We start from the raw sequence: 18,159 nt of genomic DNA on the forward strand, positions 1-18,159 counted from the left end.
CACACACACACGTATACACACACACACACACACACACACACAGAGACACTCCTACACACACACACATACACACACACAGACACTCCTACACACATACACACACATACACACACACAGACACTCCTACACACATACATACACACACACACACACATACACACAGACACTCCTACACACACACACACACACACACACACACACACACACACACACACACACACACACACACACACACACGTACGTGCGGGGTGAATTTGTACTTGCGGAGTTACATTGTACTTGGCTCAAAAGCTGCCTGAATCCACACTCGGCACTGTTAACTCACTTTTAGATTAGAATCAGCCGAAACATTATGGCACAGACTGGGAGCACAGGGGGCTAACACCTTCGACATTATCTGGCCTGACACCAATTGTTACGGTTAACCTGAGAATGTAACTTTTATATAAAAAGGTTTGTGATGTACAAGTGTAAGAAGTGAAGCTACCATGGTCACTCGGACAGATGAGAGACTTAACAAGCAATCAAGGTCTATTTCAATGGAGACTTTCAGTTATATCACACTGTAAACTGTTGCTGTAAATTCGGTGTCTTCCAACTGTGTAACTCCACACCCACCTGGTGAAGGAGCGTCGCTCCGAAAGCTAGTGTGCTTCCAATTAGCTTTGTGTCAGTGTGTGTGTGTGTGTGTGTGTGTGTGTGTCAGGGTGGGTGTGTGAGTGTGTACAATCACCAACACCAACATCTCCAAATCATGGGTGGGAGTGGGAGTGTCAGGGTGTGTGTGAGTGAGTGTGTGTGTGTGTGGGAGTGTGTGTGGGTGTGAGTGTCAGGGTGGGTGTGTGTGAGTGAGTGTGGGTGTGAGTGTGTGTGTATGTGAGTGTGTGGGTGTGAGTGTCAGGGTGGGTGTGTGTGAGTGAGTGAGTGTGTGTGGGTGTGAGTGTGTGGGTGTGGGTGTGAGTGTGTGGGTGTGAGTGTCAGGGTGTGTGTGAGTGAGTGTGCATGTGTGAATGTGTGGGTATGTGTGTGTCAGGGTGGGTGTGTGTGAGTGTGTGTGTGTGTGTGTGGGTGTGAATGTGTGGGTATGTGAGTGTCAGGGTGTGTGTGAGTGAGTGTGCGTGTGTGTGGGTGTGAATGTGTGGGTATGTGAGTGTCAGGGTGTGTGTGAGTGTGTGCGTGTGTGTGTGGGTGTGAGTGTGTGGGTATGTGAGTGTGAGGGTGGGTGTGTGTGAGTGAGTGTGCGTGTGTGTGGGTGTGTGGGTATGTGAGTGTGAGGGTGGGTGTGTGTGAGTGTGTGCGTGTGTGTGTGGGTGTGAATGTGTGGATATGTGAGTGTGAGGGTGGGTGTGTGTGAGTGAGTGTGCGTGTGTGTGGGTGTGTGGGTATGTGAGTGTGAGGGTGGGTGTGTGTGAGTGTGTGCGTGTGTGTGTGGGTGTGAATGTGTGGGTATGTGAGTGTGAGGGTGGGTGTGTGTGAATGTGTGTGTGGGTGTGAGTGTGTGGGTGTGTGAGTGACAGGGTGGGTGTGTGTGAGTGAGTGTGTGTGCATGGGTGTGAGTGTGTGGGTGTGTGAGTGACAGGGTGGGTGTGTGTGTGAGTGTGCGTGTGTGTGGGTGTGAGTATGTGGGTATGTGATTGTGAGGGTGGGTGTGTGTGAGTGAGTGTGCGTGTGTGTGGGTGTGATCGTGTGGGTGTGTGATTGTCAGGGTGGGTGTGAGTGAGTGTGTGTGTGGGTGTGAGCGTGTGGGTGTGAGTGTGAGTGTGCGTGTGTGGGTGTGACAGCATATCAGTGTGAGTCAGAAAGTGTGTGTGGGTGCGTGTGAGAGAGAGAGTGCGTGCATGTTTGTGTGTGTGTGTGTGTGAGTGACTCAGTGTGGCTGCATGTGTGTGTGTGTGAGAGACAGATAGTGAGAGACTTGTGTGTGATTGTGTTAGAGTGTTCACACTATGGCTGTGGCCATAGGAAACTGTCCCTGTAGTGCCCAGGGATGTACAGGTTAGGGTGGGATCGGCCGTGGGGACATTGTCCCGTAGTGCGCAGGGATGTGCAGGTTAGGGTGGGATTGGCCGTGGGGAAATTGTCCCGTAGTGCCCAGGGATGTACAGGTTAGGGTGGGATTGGCCGTGGGGAAATTGTCCCGTAGTGCCCAGGGATGTGCAGGTTAGGGTGGGATTGGCCGTGGGGAAATTGTCCCGTAGTGCCCAGGGATGTGTGGGTTAGGGTGGGTTGGCCGTGGGGAAATTGTCCCGTAGTGCCCAGGGATGTGCAGGTTAGGGTGGATTGGCCGTGGGGAAATTGTCCCGTAGTGCCCAGGGATGTGCATGTTAGGGTGGATTGGCCGTGGGGAAATTGTCCCGTAGTGCCCATGGATGTGCAGGTTAGAGTGGGATTGGCCGTGGGGAAATTGTCCCGTAGTGCCCAGGGATGTGCAGGTTAGAGTGGGTTGGCTGTGGGGAAATTGTCCTGTAGTGCCCAGGGATGTACAGGTTAGGGTGGGATCAGCCGTGGGGAAATTGTCCCGTAGTGTCCAGGGATGTGCAGGTTAGGGTGGGATCGGCCGTGGGGAAATTGTCCCGCAGTGCCCAGGGATGTACAGGTTAGGGTGGGATCGGCCGTGGGGAAATTGTCCCGTAGTGCCCAGGGATGTACAGGTTAGGGTGGGATTGGTCGTGGGGAAATTGTCCCGTAGTGCCCAGGGATGTGCAGGTTAGGGTGGGTTGGCCGTGGGGAAATTGTTCCGAAGTGTCCAGGGATGTACAGGTTAGGGTGGGTCGGCCGTGGGGTAATTGTCCCGTAGTGCCCAGGGATGTACAGGTTAGGGTGGGATCGGCCGTGGGGAAATTGTCCCTGTAGTGCCCAGGGATGTACAGGTTAGGGTGGATTGGCCGTGGGGAAATTGTCCCGTAGTGCCCAGGGATGTGCAGGTTAGGGTGGGATTGGCCGTGGGGAAATTGTCCCGTAGTGCCCAGGGATGTGCAGGTTAGGGTGGGTTGGCCGTGGGGAAATTGTCCCGTAGTGCCCAGGGATGTGCAGGTTAGGGTGGGATCGGCCGTGGGGAAATTGTCCTGTAGTGCCCAGGGATGTACAGGTTAGGGTGGGTTGGCCGTGGGGAAATTGTCCTGTAGTTCCAGGGATGTACAGGTTAGGGTGGATTGGCCGTGGGGAAATTGTCCCGTAGTGCCCAGGGATGTGCAGGTTAGGGTGGGATTGGCCGTGGGGAAATTGTCCCGTAGTGCCCAGGGATGTACAGGTTGGGGTGGATTGGCCGTGGGGAAATTGTCCCGTAGTGCCCAGGGATGTACAGGTTAGGGTGGGATTGGCCGTGGGGAAATTGTCCCGTAGTGCTCAGGGATGTGCGGGTTAGGGTGGGATGGGCCGTGGGGAAATTGTCCCGTAGTGCCCAGAGATGTACAGGTTAGGGTGGATCGGCCGTGGGGAAATTGTCCCGTAGTGCCCAGGGATGTACAGGTTAGGGTGGATCGGCCGTGGGGAAAATGTCCCGTAGTGCCCAGGGATGTGCAGGTTAGGGTGGGATCGGCCGTGGGGAAATTGTCCCGTAGTGCCCAGGGATGTGCAGGTTAGGGTGGGTCGGCCGTGGGGAAATTGTCCCGTAGTGCCCAGGGATATACAGGTTAGGGTGGGATCGGCCGTGGGGAAATTGTCCCGTAGTGCACAGGGATGTACAGGTTAGGGTGGGTCGGCCGTGGGGAAATTGTCCCGTAGTGCCCAGGGATGTACAGGTTAGGGTGGGATCGGCCGTGGGGAAATTGTCCCGTAGTGCCCGGGGGTGTGCAGGTTAGGGTGGGATTGGCCGTGGGGAAATTGTCCCGTAGTGCCCAGGGATGTGCAGGTTAGGGTGGGATCAGCCGTGGGGAAATTGTCCCGTAGAGCCCAGGGATGTACAGGTTAGGGTGGGTCGGCCGTGGGAACTGCCTCATTCTGCCTTGGAGGTATTGTCCTGATTCGAAGGTGTGGGGCCTGTTGCAGGAGTTGGCAAGAGCATTGAGAGCAGGAGCAGGTGCCAGGGATCAGGGGGGAGTGGTTGGTGTATAAATCCAGCGTGCCCAGTCAGTGACCGGGCACTGGAGGAGCTGCAGGCAGGCATGGCAGTCAGACTGCTCCTGGCATCAGTGCTGGTGGGCAGCGTGAGCGCACAGTTCCCCAGAGCCTGCGCGCATGCCGATGCGTTGAAGAGCCAGACCTGCTGCCCGGTGTGGGAGCGGGACGGCTCGGCGTGCGGAGAGAAGAGCGGCCGGGGGAGCTGCCAGAGCCCGGCAGGCGCCCAGGCGCCCCGGTATTCCGGCCGGGACTTCCGCATGGCCTGGCCCTCCACCTTCTACAGGCGGCTGTGCTTCTGCAAGGGCCCGTTCTCCGGCTTCGACTGCGGCGAGTGCCAGGAGGGGCGCTGGGGCCCGCAGTGCCGGCGCCGGCACCTGACCGTGCGCCGGGGGCTGCACGAGATGAGCCGGGCGGAGCAGCGCCGCTTCGTGGAGAGGCTGGTGCTAGCCAAGAGCACCGTCAGCCGGCGCTACGTCATCCTGGTCAGCCGCAACACCTCGGATGCCGGGAGCGCCAAGTTCAGGAACGCCAGCGTCTACGACGTCTGCACCTGGGTGCAGTACATGGCAGCCAAGCCCATCAGGACCAAAGAGGAACCCAACTTTGCCCACATGGGCCCGGCGTTCGCCGTCTGGCACCGCCGGTACTTGCTCTTCTTTGAGAGGGAGATGCGGCACCTGACGGGGGACCAGGAATTCTTCCTGCCCTACTGGAACTGGACCCTGTCGCCCACCTGCGACATCTGCACCGACGGGCTCATGGGGCGCAACGGACCCTCGGGAGCTCTGCTGCCCCCCTCGCCCTTCGCCAACTGGGAGGTAAGGTCGGGCGGGTGCCAAAACACACCCAGAGGAGGGAGGAAACAACACTGTGGGAGGGTCAGCGCCGAGCGAGCCCCGCACTGTGGGAGGGTCAGCGCCGAGCGAGCCCCGCACTGTGGGAGGGTCAGCGCTGAGGGAGCCCCGCACTGTGGGAGGGTCAGCGCCCAGGGAGCCCCGCACTGTGGGAGGGTCAGCGCCGAGGGAGCCCCGCACTGTGGGAGGGTCAGCGCCGAGGGAGCCCCGCACTGTGGGAGGGTCAGCGCCGAGGGAGCCCCGCACTGTGGGAGGGTCAGCGCCGAGCGAGCCCCGCACTGTGGGAGGGTCAGCGCCGAGGGAGCCCCGCACTGTGGGAGGGTCAGCGCCGAGGGAGCCCCGCACTGTGGGAGGGTCAGCGCCGAGAGAGCCCCGCACTGTGGGAGGGTCAGCGCCGAGGGAGCCCCGCACTGTGGGAGGGTCAGCGCCGAGGGAGCCCCGCACTGAGGGAGGGTCAGCGCCGAGGGAGCCCCGCACTGTGGGAGGGTCGGCGCCGAGGGAGCCCCGCACTGTGGGAGGGTCAGCGCCGAGGGGGAACTGTGCTGTGGGAGGGTCAGCGCCGAGGGAGCCCTGCACTGTGGGAGGGTCAGCGCCGAGGGGGAACTGTGCTGTGGGAGGGTCAGCGCCGAGGGAGCCCCACGCTGTGGGAGGGTCAGCGCCGAGGGAGCCCCGCACTGTGGGAGGGTCTGCGCTGAGGGAGCCCCGAACTGTGGGAGGGTCAGCGCCAAGGGAGCCCTGCACTGTGGGAGGGTCAGCGCCGAGGGAGCCCTGAACTGTGGGAGGGTCAGCGCCGAGGGAGCCCCGCACTGTGGGAGGGTGAGCGCTAAGGGAGCCCCGCACTGTGGGAGGGTCAGCGCCGAGGGAGCCCTGAACTGTGGGAGGGTCAGCGCCGAGGGAGCCCCGCACTGTGGGAGGGTCAGCGCCGAGGGAGGGTCAGCGCCGAGGGAGCCCCGCACTGTGGGAGGGTGAGCGCCGAGGGAGCCCCGCACTGTGGGAGGGTCAGCGCCGAGGGAGCCCCGCGCTGTGGGAGGGTCAGTGCTGAGGGAGCCCCGCACTGTGGGAGGGTCAGCGCTGAGGGAGCCCCGCACTGTGGGAGGGTCAGCGCCGAGGGAGCCCCGCACTGTCGGAGGGTCAGTGCCGAGGGGGAACTGTGCTGTGTGGTATTTCATCTTTCACATTGAAGACTCTGCTCTCCCATGTGGGTCTGAACGATCCCCTCACTCTGCCATATCTCAGTCACCTCTTGCTGACACCCATCAACAGAAACCCCTCCAGACCCCACACCCCTATCCCCAACTTTGATCCTCCTGCAGTCCCGACATCCCATCCTATTAAAGTAACCTCCTCGATCCCCGAAACCCTGCCCTCCATCTTTCAGCTTCTCAAGCTCCTGCATCCCCCCCATCCCTGTAACCCCCTACACCCCCTCCCTATCTCTGTAACCCCCTACACCCCCTCCCTATCTCTGTAACCCCCTACACACCCTCCCTATCCCTGTAACCCCCTACACCCCGCTCCCTATCTCTGTATCCCCCTACACCCCCCTCCCTGTCTCTGTAACCCCCTACACCCCCCTCCCTATCTCTGTATCCCCCTACACCCCCCTCCCTATCTCTGTAACCCCCCTACACCCCCCTCCCTATCTCTGTATCCCCCTACACCCCCCCTCCCTATCTCTGTATCCCCCTACACCCCCCTCCCTATCTCTGTAACCCCCCTACACCCCCCTCCCTATCTCTGTAACCCCCTACACCCCCTCCCTATCTCTGTAACCCCCTACACACCCTCCCTATCCCTGTAACCCCCTACACCCCCCTCCCTATCTCTGTATCCCCCTACACCCCCCTCCCTGTCTCTGTAACCCCCTACACCCCCCTCCCTATCTCTGTATCCCCCTACACCCCCCTCCCTATCTCTGTAACCCCCCTACACCCCCCTCCCTATCTCTGTAACCTCCTACACCCCTTCCCTGTCTCTGTAACCCCCTACACCTCCTCCCTATCTCCGTAACCCCCTACACCCCCCTCCCTATCTCTGTATCCCCCTACACCCCCTCCCTATCTCTGTAACCCCCCTACACCCCCCTCCCTATCTCTGTAACCCCCTACACCCCTTCCCTGTCTCTGTAACCCCCTACACCACCTCCCTGTCCCTGTAACCCCCTACACCTCCTCCCTGTCCCTGTAACCCCCGACACCCCCCTCCCTGTCTCTGTAACCCCCTACACCCCCTCCCTATCTCCGTAACCCCCTACACCACCTCCCTGTCCCTGTAACCCCCTACACCCCCCTCCCTGTCTCTGTAACCCCCTACACCCCCTCCCTATCTCTGTAAGCCCCTACACCCCCCTCCCTGTCTCTGTAACCCCCTACACCCCCTCCCTATCTCCGTAACCCCCTACACCCCCTCCCTGTCCCTGTAACCCCCTACCCCGCCCCTTCCTATCTCTGTAACCCCCTACACCCTCTCCCTATCCCTGTAACCCCCTACACCCCCTCCCTATCTCTGTAACCCCCTACACCCCCTCCCTGTCTCTGTAACCCCCTACACCCCCCTCCCTATCTCTGTATCCCCCTACACCCTCCTCCCTGTCTCTGTAACTCCCTACACCCCCTCCCTATCCCTGTAACCCCCTACACCCCCTCCCTATCCCTGTAACCACCTACACCCCCCCATCCCTGTAAATCCCTGCACCCCCCTCCCTATCTCTGTCACCCCCCTACACACCCTCCCTATCTCTGTAACTCCCTACACCCCCTCCCTATCTCTGTAACCCCTACACCCCCTCCCTATCCCTGTAACCCGCTACACCCCCTCCCTATCCCTGTAACCCCCTGCACCCCCCTCCCTATCTCTGTAACCCCCGACATACCCTCCCTATCTCCGTAACCCCCTACACCCCCTCCCTATCCCTGTAACCCCCTACACCCCCTCCCTATCTCTGTAACCCCCTACATACCCTCCCTATCTCCGTAACCCCCTACACCCCCTCCCTATCCCTGTAACCCCCTACACCCCCTCCCTATCTCTGTAACCCCCTACACCCCCTCCATATCTCTGTAACTCCCTACACCCCCTCCCTATCTCCGTAACCCCCTACACCCCCTCCCTATCCCTGTAACCCCCTACACCCCCTCCCTGTCCCTGTAACCCCCTACCCCGCCCCTTCCTATCTCTGTAACCCCCTACACCCTCTCCCTGTCTCTGTAACCCCCTACACCCCCCTCCCTATCTCTGTAACCCCCTACACCCCCTCCCTATCTCTGTAAGCCCCTACACCCCCCTCCCTGTCTCTGTAACCCCCTACACCCCCTCCCTATCTCCGTAACCCCCTACACCCCCTCCCTGTCCCTGTAACCCCCTACACCCCCTCCCTGTCCCTGTAACCCCCTACCCCGCCCCTTCCTATCTCTGTAACCCCCTACACCCTCTCCCTATCCCTGTAACCCCCTACACCCCCTCCCTATCTCTGTAACCCCCTACACCCCCTCCCTGTCTCTGTAACCCCCTACACCCCCCTCCCTATCTCTGTAACCCCCCTACACCCCCCTCCCTATCTCTGTAACCCCCCTACACCCCCTCCCTGTCTCTGTAACCCCCTACACCCCCCTCCCTATCTCTGTATCCCCCTACACCCCCCTCCCTATCTCTGTAACCCCCCTACACCCCCCTCCCTATCTCTGTAACCCCCTACACCCCCTCCCTATCTCTGTAACCCCCTACACCCCCTCCCTATCTCTGTAAGCCCCTACACCCCCTCCCTATCTCCGTAACCCCCTACACCCCCTCCCTATCTCTGTAACCCCCTACACCCCCTCCCTATCCCTGTAACCCCCTACCCTGCCCCTCCCTATCCCTGTAGCCCCCCTGCAGCTGCTGGGACGGGGGAGTGAGGAGGGGGTGAGCGCGGCGGTGACAGTGATCCCACCACCCTTGCAGACCCTGTGCACCTACGACGGGGGCGATGAGGACAACTTCCACCTGCTCTGCCCGGGCCCCACCGCGGGGAAGACGTTGCTGACCCGGAACCCAGGGGGGGACCGGCGCGCGGCCCGCCTGCCCCCTGCCAGCGACATCTGGAAGTGCCTCCAGCTCCGACGCTTCGACAGCTTCCCCTTCAACCAGTACGCCCCGTTCAGCTTTCGGAACAGCATCGAGGGTAAGATGAAGGGCCTCAGCGCACAGGGGTCAGGGAGAGGGGGAAGGCTCCCTCTACACTGACCCCCCACCCCATCACAGGGTCAGGGAGAGGGGGGACGCTCCCTCTACACTGTCCCCCCATCACAGGGTCAGGGAGAGGGGGATCGCTCCCTCTACACTGTCCCCCCATCACAGGGTCAGGGAGAGGGGGAACGCTCGCTCTACACTGTCCCCCACCCCATCACAGGGTCAGGGAGAGGGGGAACGCTCCCTCTACACTGTCCCCCCATCACAGGGTCAGGGAGAGGGAGAACGCTCCCTCTACACTGTCCCCCCATCACAGGGTCAGGGAGAGGGGGAACGCTCCCTTTACACTGTCCCCCATTCCAGGGTCAGGGAGAGGGGGAACGCTCCCTCTACATTGTCCCCCCATCACAGGGTCAGGGAGAGGGGGAAGGCTCCCTCTACACTGTCCCCCATCACAGGGTCAGGGAGAGGGGGAATGCTCCCTCTACACTGTCCCCCCATCACAGGGTCAGGGAGAGGGGGAACACTCCCTCTACACTGTCCCCCCATCACAGGATCAGGGAGAGGGGGAACGCTGCCTCTACACTGTCCCCCCCAACCCCATCACAGGGTCAGGGAGAGGGGAACGCTCCCTCTACACTGTCCCCCCATCACAGGGTCAGGGAGAGGGGGAACGCTCCCTCTACACTGTCCCCCCATCACAGGGTCAGGGAGAGGGGGAAGGCTCCCTCTACACTGTCCCCCCATCACAGGGTCAGGGAGAGGGGGATCGCTCCCTCTACACTGTCCCCCCATCACAGGGTCAGGGAGAGGGGGAACGCTCCCTCTACACTGTCCCCCCATCACAGGGTCAGGGAGAGGGGGAACGCTCCCTCTACACTGTCCCCCCATCACAGGGTCAGGGAGAGGGGGAACGCTGCCTCTACACTGTCCCCCATCACAGGGTCAGGGAGAGGGGGAAGGCTCCCTCTACACTGTCCCCCCATCACAGGGTCAGGGAGAGGGGGATCGCTCCCTCTACACTGTCCCCCCATCACAGGGTCAGGGAGAGGGGGAACGCTCCCTCTACACTGTCCCCCCATCACAGGGTCAGGGAGAGGGGGAACGCTCCCTCTACACTGTCCCCCCCATCACAGGGTCAGGGAGAGGGGGAATGCTCCCTCTACACTGTCCCCCTCATCACAGGGTCAGGGAGAGGGGGAACGCTCCCTCTACACTGTCCCCCCATCACAGGGTCAGGGAGAGGGGGAACGCTGCCTCTACACTGTCCCCCCCAACCCCATCACAGGGTCAGGGAGAGGGGAACGCTCCCTCTACACTGTCCCCCCATCACAGGGTCAGGGAGAGGGGGAACGCTCCCTCTACACTGTCTCCCCCATCACAGGGTCAGGGAGAGGGGAACGCTCCCTCTACACTGTCCCCATCACAGGGTCAGGGAGAGGGGGAACGCTCCCTCTACACTGTCCCCATCACAGGGTCAGGGAGAGGGGAACGCTCCCTCTACACTGTCCCCCCATCACAGGGTCAGGGAGAGGGGGAACGCTCCCTCTACACTGTCCCCCCATCACAGGGTCAGGGAGAGGGGGAACGCTCCCTCTACACTGTCCCCCCATCACAGGGTCAGGGAGAGGGGGAACGCTCCCTCTACACTGTCCCCCCCATCACAGGGTCAGGGAGAGGGGGAACGCTCCCTCTACACTGTCCCCCTCATCACAGGGTCAGGGAGAGGGGGAACGCTCCCTCTACACTGTCCCCCCATCACAGGGTCAGGGAGAGGGGGAACGCTCCCTCTACACTGTCCCCCCATCACAGGGTCAGGGAGAGGGGGAACGCTCCCTCTACACTGTCCCCCTCATCACAGGGTCAGGGAGAGGGGGAACGCTCCCTCTACACTGTCCCCCCATCACAGGGTCAGGGAGAGGGGGAACGCTCCCTCTACACTGTCCCCCCATCACAGGGTCAGGGAGAGGGGGAACGCTCCCTCTACACTGTCCCCCCATCACAGGGTCAGGGACAGCACGGGGTTAGATACAGAGTAAAGCTCTCTCTACCCTGTCCCCCATCCCAGGGACAGGGACAGCACGGTGTTAGATACAGAGTAAAGCTCCCTCTACACTGTCCCCCCATCCCAGGGACAGGGACAGCAGGGGGTTAGATACAGAGTAAAGCTCCCTCTACACTGTCCCCCCCATCCCAGGGACAGGGACAGCATGAGGTTAGATACAGAGTAAAGCTCTCTCTACACTGTCCCCCCATCCCAGGGACAGGGACAGCAGGGGGTTAGATACAGAGTAAAGCTCCCTCTACACTGTCCCCCCCATCCCAGGGACAGGGACAGCACGGGGTTAGATACAGAGTAAAGCTCCCTCTACACTGTCCCCCGATCCCAGGGACAGGGACAGCACGGGGTTAGGTACAGAGTGAACAGCCAGGAGGCTAGATGAACACAGGAAGCCAGGCAGCATCGGGAGGTGAGGAAGTCGAAGTTTTGGGTGTAATGCTAGTTCAAGGCTGGGCCTGGGTGGGTGGGGAGCTGCAGATAAAGGGGGTGAAGTGGGGACAAGCGAAGACAGCCCCAGGGTACGGCCTGGTGGGCAATGGGAGAGAGGAATCAGGGTTGGCAGCAGGGTGCAGTGGAAGGGAAGAGGGCCGGGGAATGGGGAGGGAGGTTATTGGACACGGGCTGTAGGTGCGGTGTTGTGGTTCACTCTGCCAACTCGCATAGATCCAGAGGCAACCTCTCTCTCCATGGTACCGGGGTGGGGAGTGATGGGGATTGGGGCGGGGGGAGTCATAGGGATGGGGATGGGACAGACTGAGTAATGGCGATGGGCTACAGCGATGGGGATGGGGGGACAGTGATGGGGATGGGGGGACAGTGATGGGGATGGGGGGACAGTGATGGGGATTGGGACTGGGGGGGGTGGGACAGGCTGAGTAATGGCGATGGGCTACAGCGATGGGGATGGGGGGACAGTGATGGGGATTGGGACTGGGGGGGGTGGGACAGGCTGAGTAATGGCGATGGGGACAGGAGCAGTGATGGGGATTGGGACTGGGGGGGGTGGGACAGGCTGAATAATGGCGATGGGGACAGGAGCAGTGATGGGTTTGGGACTGGGGGGGGTGGGACAGGCTGAGTAATGGGGATGGGGACAGGAGCAGTGATGGGGATTGGGACTGGGGGGGGTGGGACAGGCTGAGTAATGGGGATGGGGACAGGAGCAGTGACGGGGATTGGGACTGGGGGGTGGGACAGGCTGAGTAATGGGGATGGGGACAGGAGCAGTGATGGGGATTGGGACTGGGGGGGGTGGGACAGGCTGAGTAATGGCGATGGGGACAGGAGCAGTGATGGGGATTGGGACTGGGGGGGGTGGGACAGGCTGAGTAATGGCGATGGGGACAGGAGCAGTGATGGGTTTGGGACTGGGGGGGGTGGGACAGGCTGAGTAATGGGGATGGGGACAGGAGCAGTGATGGGGATTGGGACTGGGGGGGGTGGGACAGGCTGAGTAATGGGGATGGGGACAGGAGCAGTGATGGGGATTGGGACTGGGGGGGGTGGGACAGGCTGAGTAATGGGGATGGGGTACAGCGATGGGTATGGGGACAGTGATGGGGATTGGGACTGGGGGGGTGGGACAGGCTGAGTAATGGGGATGGGGTACAGCGATGGGTATGGGGACAGTGATGGGGATTGGGACTGGGGGGGGTGGGACAGGCTGAGTAATGGCGATGGGGACAGGAGCAGTGATGGGGATTGGGACTGGGGGGGTGGGACAGGCTGAGTAATAGTGATGGGGATTGGGACTGGGGGGGGTGGGACAGGCTGAGTAATGGCAATGGGGACAGGAGCAGTGATGGGGATTGGGACTGGGGGGGTGGGACAGGCTGAGTAATGGGGATGGGGACAGGAGCAGTGATGGGGATTGGGACTGGGGGGAGTGGGACAGGCTGAGTAATGGCAATGGGGACAGGAGCAGTGATGGGGATTGGGACTGGGGGGAGTGGGACAGGCTGAGTAATGGCGATGGGGACAGGAGCAGTGATGGGGATTGGGACTGGGGGGGGTGGGACAGGCTGAGTAATGGCGATGGGGACAGGAGCAGTGATGGGGATTGGGACTGGGGGGGTGGGACAGGCTGAGTAATGGGGATGGGGACAGGAGCAGTGATGGGGATTGGGACTGGGGGGTGGGACAGGCTGAGTAATGGCGATGGGGACAGGAGCAGTGATGGGGATTGGGTCTCGGGGGGGTGGGACAGGCTGAGTAATAGCGATGGGGACAGGAGCAGTGATGGGGATTGGGACTGGGGGGGGGGGTGGGACAGGCTGAGTAATGGGGATGGGGTACAGCGATGGGGTACAGGAGCAGTGATGGGGATTGGGACTGGGGGGGTGGGACAGGCTGAGTAATGGGGATGGGGACAGGAGCAGTGATGGGGATTGGGACTGGGGGGGGTGGGACAGGCTGAGTAATGGCAATGGGGACAGGAGCAGTGATGGGGATTGGGACTGGGGGGGGTGGGACAGGCTGAGTAATGGCGATGGGGACAGGAGCAGTGATGGGGATTGGGACTGGGGGGGGTGGGACAGGCTGAGTAATGGCAATGGGGACAGGAGCAGTGATGGGGATTGGGACTGGGGGGGGTGGGACAGGCTGAGTAATGGGGATGGGGACAGGAGCAGTGATGGGGATTGGGACTGGGGGGGGTGGGACAGGCTGAGTAATGGGGATGGGGTACAGCGATGGGTATGGGGACAGTGATGGGGATTGGGACTGGGGGGGTGGGACAGGCTGAGTAATGGGGATGGGGACAGGAGCAGTGATGGGGATTGGGACTGGGGGGAGTGAGACAGGCTGAGTAATGGGGATGGGGACAGGAGCAGTGATGGGGATTGGGACTGGGGGGTGGGACAGGCTGAGTAATGGCGATGGGGACAGGAGCAGTGATGGGGATTGGGTCTCGGGGGGGTGGGACAGGCTGAGTAATGGCGATGGGGACAGGAGCAGTGATGGGGATTGGGACTGGGGGGGGGTGGGACAGGCTGAGTAATGGCAATGGGGACAGGAGCAGTGACGGGGATTGGGACTGGGGGGGGTGGGACAGGCTGAGTAATGGGGATGGGGTACAGGAGCAGTGACGGGGATTGGGACTGGGGGGGGTGGGACAGGCTGAGTAATGGGGATGGGGTACAGCGATGGGTATGGGGACAGTGATGGGGATGGGGGGACAGTGATGGGGATGGGGGGACAGTGATGGGGATGGGGAGAGGGATAGTGATGGGGATGGGGCGACAGTGATGGGGATGGGGGGACAGTGATGGGGATGGGGGGATAGTGATGGGGATGGGGGGACAGTGATGGGGATGGGGGGACATGATGGGGATGGGGGGACAGTGATGGGGATGGGGACAGGGATAGTGATGGGGATGAGGGGACAGTAATGGGGATGGGGGGACAGTGATGGGGATGGGGGGATAGTGATGGGGATGGGGGGACAGTGATGGGGATGGGGACAGTGATGGGGAGGGGGACAGTGATGGGGATGGGGGGACAGTAATGGGGATGGGGGGACAGTGATGGGGATGGGGGGATAGTGATGGGGATGGGGGGACAGTGATGGGGATGGGGACAGTGATGGGGATGGGGGGACAGTGATGGGGATGGGGACAGTGATGGGGATGGGGGGACAGTGATGGGGATGGGGACAGTGATGGGGATGGGGGAACAGTGATGGGGATGGGGGACAGTGATGGGGATGGGGACAGTGATGGGGATGGGGGAACAGTGATGGGGATGGGGGGACAGTGATGGGAATGGGGACACAGTGATGGGGATGGGGGGACAGTGATGGGGATGGGGGGACAGTGATGGGGATGGGGGGACAGTGATGGGGATGGGGACAGGGATGGGGATGGGGACAGGGATGGGGACAGTGATGGGGATGGGGGGGACAGTGATGGGGATGGGGGGACAGTGATGGGGATGGGGGGACAGTGATGGGGATAGGGGGACAGTGATGGGGATAGGGGGACAGTGATGGGGATAGGGGGACAGTGATGGGGATAGGGGGACAGTGATGGGGATGGGGACAGTGATGGGGAGGGGGACAGTGATGGGGATGGGGGGACAGTGATGTGGATGGGGACAGTGATGGGGATGGGAGGACAGTGATGGGGATAGGGGGGATAGTGATGGGGATGGGGGGACAGTGATGGGGATGGGGACAGTGATGGGGATGGGGGGACAGTGATGGGGATGGGGGGACAGTGATGGGGATGGGGACAGTGATGGGGATGGGGACAGTGATGGGGATGGGAGGACAGTGATGGGGATAGGGGGACAGTGATGGGGATAGGGGGACAGTGATGGGGATAGGGGGACAGTGATGGGGATAGGGGGACAGTGATGGGGATGGGGACAGTGATGGGGAGGGGGACAGTGATGGGGATGGGGGGACAGTGATGTGGATGGGGACAGTGATGGGGATGGGAGGACAGTGATGGGGATAGGGGGGATAGTGATGGGGATGGGGGGACAGTGATGGGGATGGGGACAGTGATGGGGATGGGGGGACAGTGATGGGGATGGGGGGACAGTGATGGGGATGGGGACAGTGATGGGGATGGGGACAGTGATGGGGATAGGGGGGACAGTGATGGGGATGGGGACAGTGATGGGGATGGGGACAGTGATGGGGATGGGGGGACAGTGATGGGGATGGGGACAGTGATGGGGATGGGGACAGTGATGGGGATTGGGGACGTGGGACAGAGTGAGTGATGGGGATGGGGACAGTGATGGGGATGGGGACGTGGGACAGAGTGAGTGATGGGGATGGGGGACAGTGATGGGGATGGGGACGTGGGACAGAGTGAGTGATGGGGATGGGGACGTGGGACAGAGTGAGTGATGGGGATTGGGACAGTGATGGGGAGGGGGACGTGGGACAGAGTGAGTGATGGGGATTGGGGACGTGGGACAGAGTGAGTGATGGGGACGGGGACAGTGATGGGGATGGGGGACGTGGGACAGAGTGAGTGATGGGGATGGGGAACAGTGATGGGGATTGGGGACGTGGGACAGAGTCAGTGATGGGGATGGGGACAGTGATGGGGATGGGGACAGTGATGGGGATTGGGGACGTGGGACAGAGTGAGTGATGGGGATGGGGACAGTGATGGGGATGGGGACGTGGGACAGAGTCAGTGATGGGGATGGGGACAGTGATGGGGATGGGGACAGTGATGGGGATTGGGGACGTGGGACAGAGTGAGTGATGGGGATGGGGACAGTGATGGGGATGGGGACGTGGGACAGAGTGAGTGATGGGGATGGGGACAGTGATGGGGATTGGGGACGTGGGACAGAGTCAGTGATGGGGATGGGGAACAGTGATGGGGATGGGGACGTGGGACAGAGTCAGTGATGGGGATGGGGAACAGTGATGGGGATGGGGACGTGGGACAGAGTCAGTGATGGGGATGGGGAACAGTGATGGGGATGGGGACGTGGGACAGAGTCAGTGATGGGGATGGGGATGGGGAACAGTGATGGGGATTGGGGACGTGGGACAGAGTGAGTGATGGGGATGGGGACAGTGATGGGGATGGGGACGTGGGACAGAGTCAGTGATGGGGATGGGGACAGTGATGGGGATTGGGGACGTGGGACAGAGTCAGTGATGGGGATGGGGACAGTGATGGGGATGGGGACGTGGGACAGAGTCAGTGATGGGGATGGGGATGGGGAACAGTGATGGGGATTGGGGACGTGGGACAGAGTGAGTGATGGGGATGGGGACAGTGATGGGGATGGGGACGTGGGACAGAGTCAGTGATGGGGATGGGGATGGGGAACAGTGATGGGGATGGGGTCGTGGGACAGAGTGAGTGATGGGGATGGGGACAGTGATGGGGATGGGGACGTGGGACAGAGTGAGTGATGGGGATGGGGACAGTGATGGGGATGGGGACGTGGGACAGAGTCAGTGATGGTGATGGGGATGGGGACAGTGATGGGGATGGGGACGTGGGACAGAGTGAGTGATGGGGATGGGGACAGTGATGGGACTGGGGTCGTGGGACAGAGTGAGTGATGGGGATGGGGACAGTGATGGGGATGGGGACGTGGGACAGAGTCAGTGATGGGGATGGGGACAGTGATGGGGATGGGGACGTGGGACAGAGTCAGTGATGGGGATGGGGATGGGGAACAGTGATGGGGATTGGGGACGTGGGACAGAGTCAGTGATGGGGACAGATGGATAGTGACTGGGACAGAGTCTCCTATCTTGACCCTACTCTGGTCTCTCTCTCTGTCTACCCTCGGTAGGGTTTAAGGATGCGAGTCACCCAGGCCGACAAATGATATCCCTCCATAACCAGGTCCACCTCTACCTCAATGGGACCATCTCACAGGTGCCAGTGGCTTCGAATGATCCCATCTTCATGATACATCATGCCTTCATCGACAAGTAAGTGGGGGGGGGGGGGGGGGCGGGGGACATACACTGGACCCTGGGGGACCAGAACACAGTCCCTACCCCCTGACTCTCACTCCCCCCTTACCCCAGCATCCCCAACACCGTTTAACACTTCCTGCACTCTCTCTCTCTCTGTCTGTCTGTCTGACGGTGCTCTGTCCCTCTCCCTGCTCTCTCTCTCCCCCAACCCCTACGGTGCTCTGTCCCTCTCTCTCCCTCTCTCTGTCACCCCCCCTCCCCCTCCCGGCTCTCTCCTGCCTCTCTCTCTCTGTCACCCTCCCCCGGCTCTCTCCTGCCCCTCTCTCTCTGTCACCCTCCCCCGGCTCTCTCCTGCCCCTCTCTCTCTCTGTCCACCTCCCCCCTCCCCCTCCCTCGGCTCTCTCCTGCCCCTCTCTCTCTGTCACCCTCCCCTGGCTCTCTCCTGCCCCTCTCTCTCTGTCACCCTCCCCCGGCTCTCTCCTGCCCCTCTCTCTCTGTCACCCTCCCCTGGCTCTCTCCTGCCCCTCTCTCTCTGTCACCCTCCCCTGGCTCTCTCCTGCCCCTCTCTCTCTCTCTCTGTCCACCTCCCCCCTCCCCCTACCCCGGCT

The 18,159-nt window shown here is 61.3% G+C and overlaps 1 protein-coding gene across 1 annotated transcript in view; it reads left to right on the top strand.

The window, feature by feature from the left end:
• Nucleotides 1–4,103: 4,103 nt before the first annotated feature.
• LOC132814810 (tyrosinase-like) overlaps nucleotides 4,104–18,159 on the top strand; it is a 24,439-nt gene continuing 10,383 nt past the window's right edge. The window contains exons 1-3 of the mRNA XM_060823596.1: nucleotides 4,104–4,877; nucleotides 8,787–9,072; nucleotides 17,422–17,563. Of these exons, the coding sequence (XP_060679579.1) occupies nucleotides 4,104–4,877; nucleotides 8,787–9,072; nucleotides 17,422–17,563 (1,202 nt within the window). The remainder of the gene's footprint in view (nucleotides 4,878–8,786; nucleotides 9,073–17,421; nucleotides 17,564–18,159) is intronic.

The sequence above is a fragment of the Hemiscyllium ocellatum genome, unplaced genomic scaffold (genome assembly GCF_020745735.1).
Source record: "Hemiscyllium ocellatum isolate sHemOce1 unplaced genomic scaffold, sHemOce1.pat.X.cur. scaffold_934_pat_ctg1, whole genome shotgun sequence".
Lineage (NCBI taxonomy): Eukaryota > Metazoa > Chordata > Chondrichthyes > Orectolobiformes > Hemiscylliidae > Hemiscyllium > Hemiscyllium ocellatum.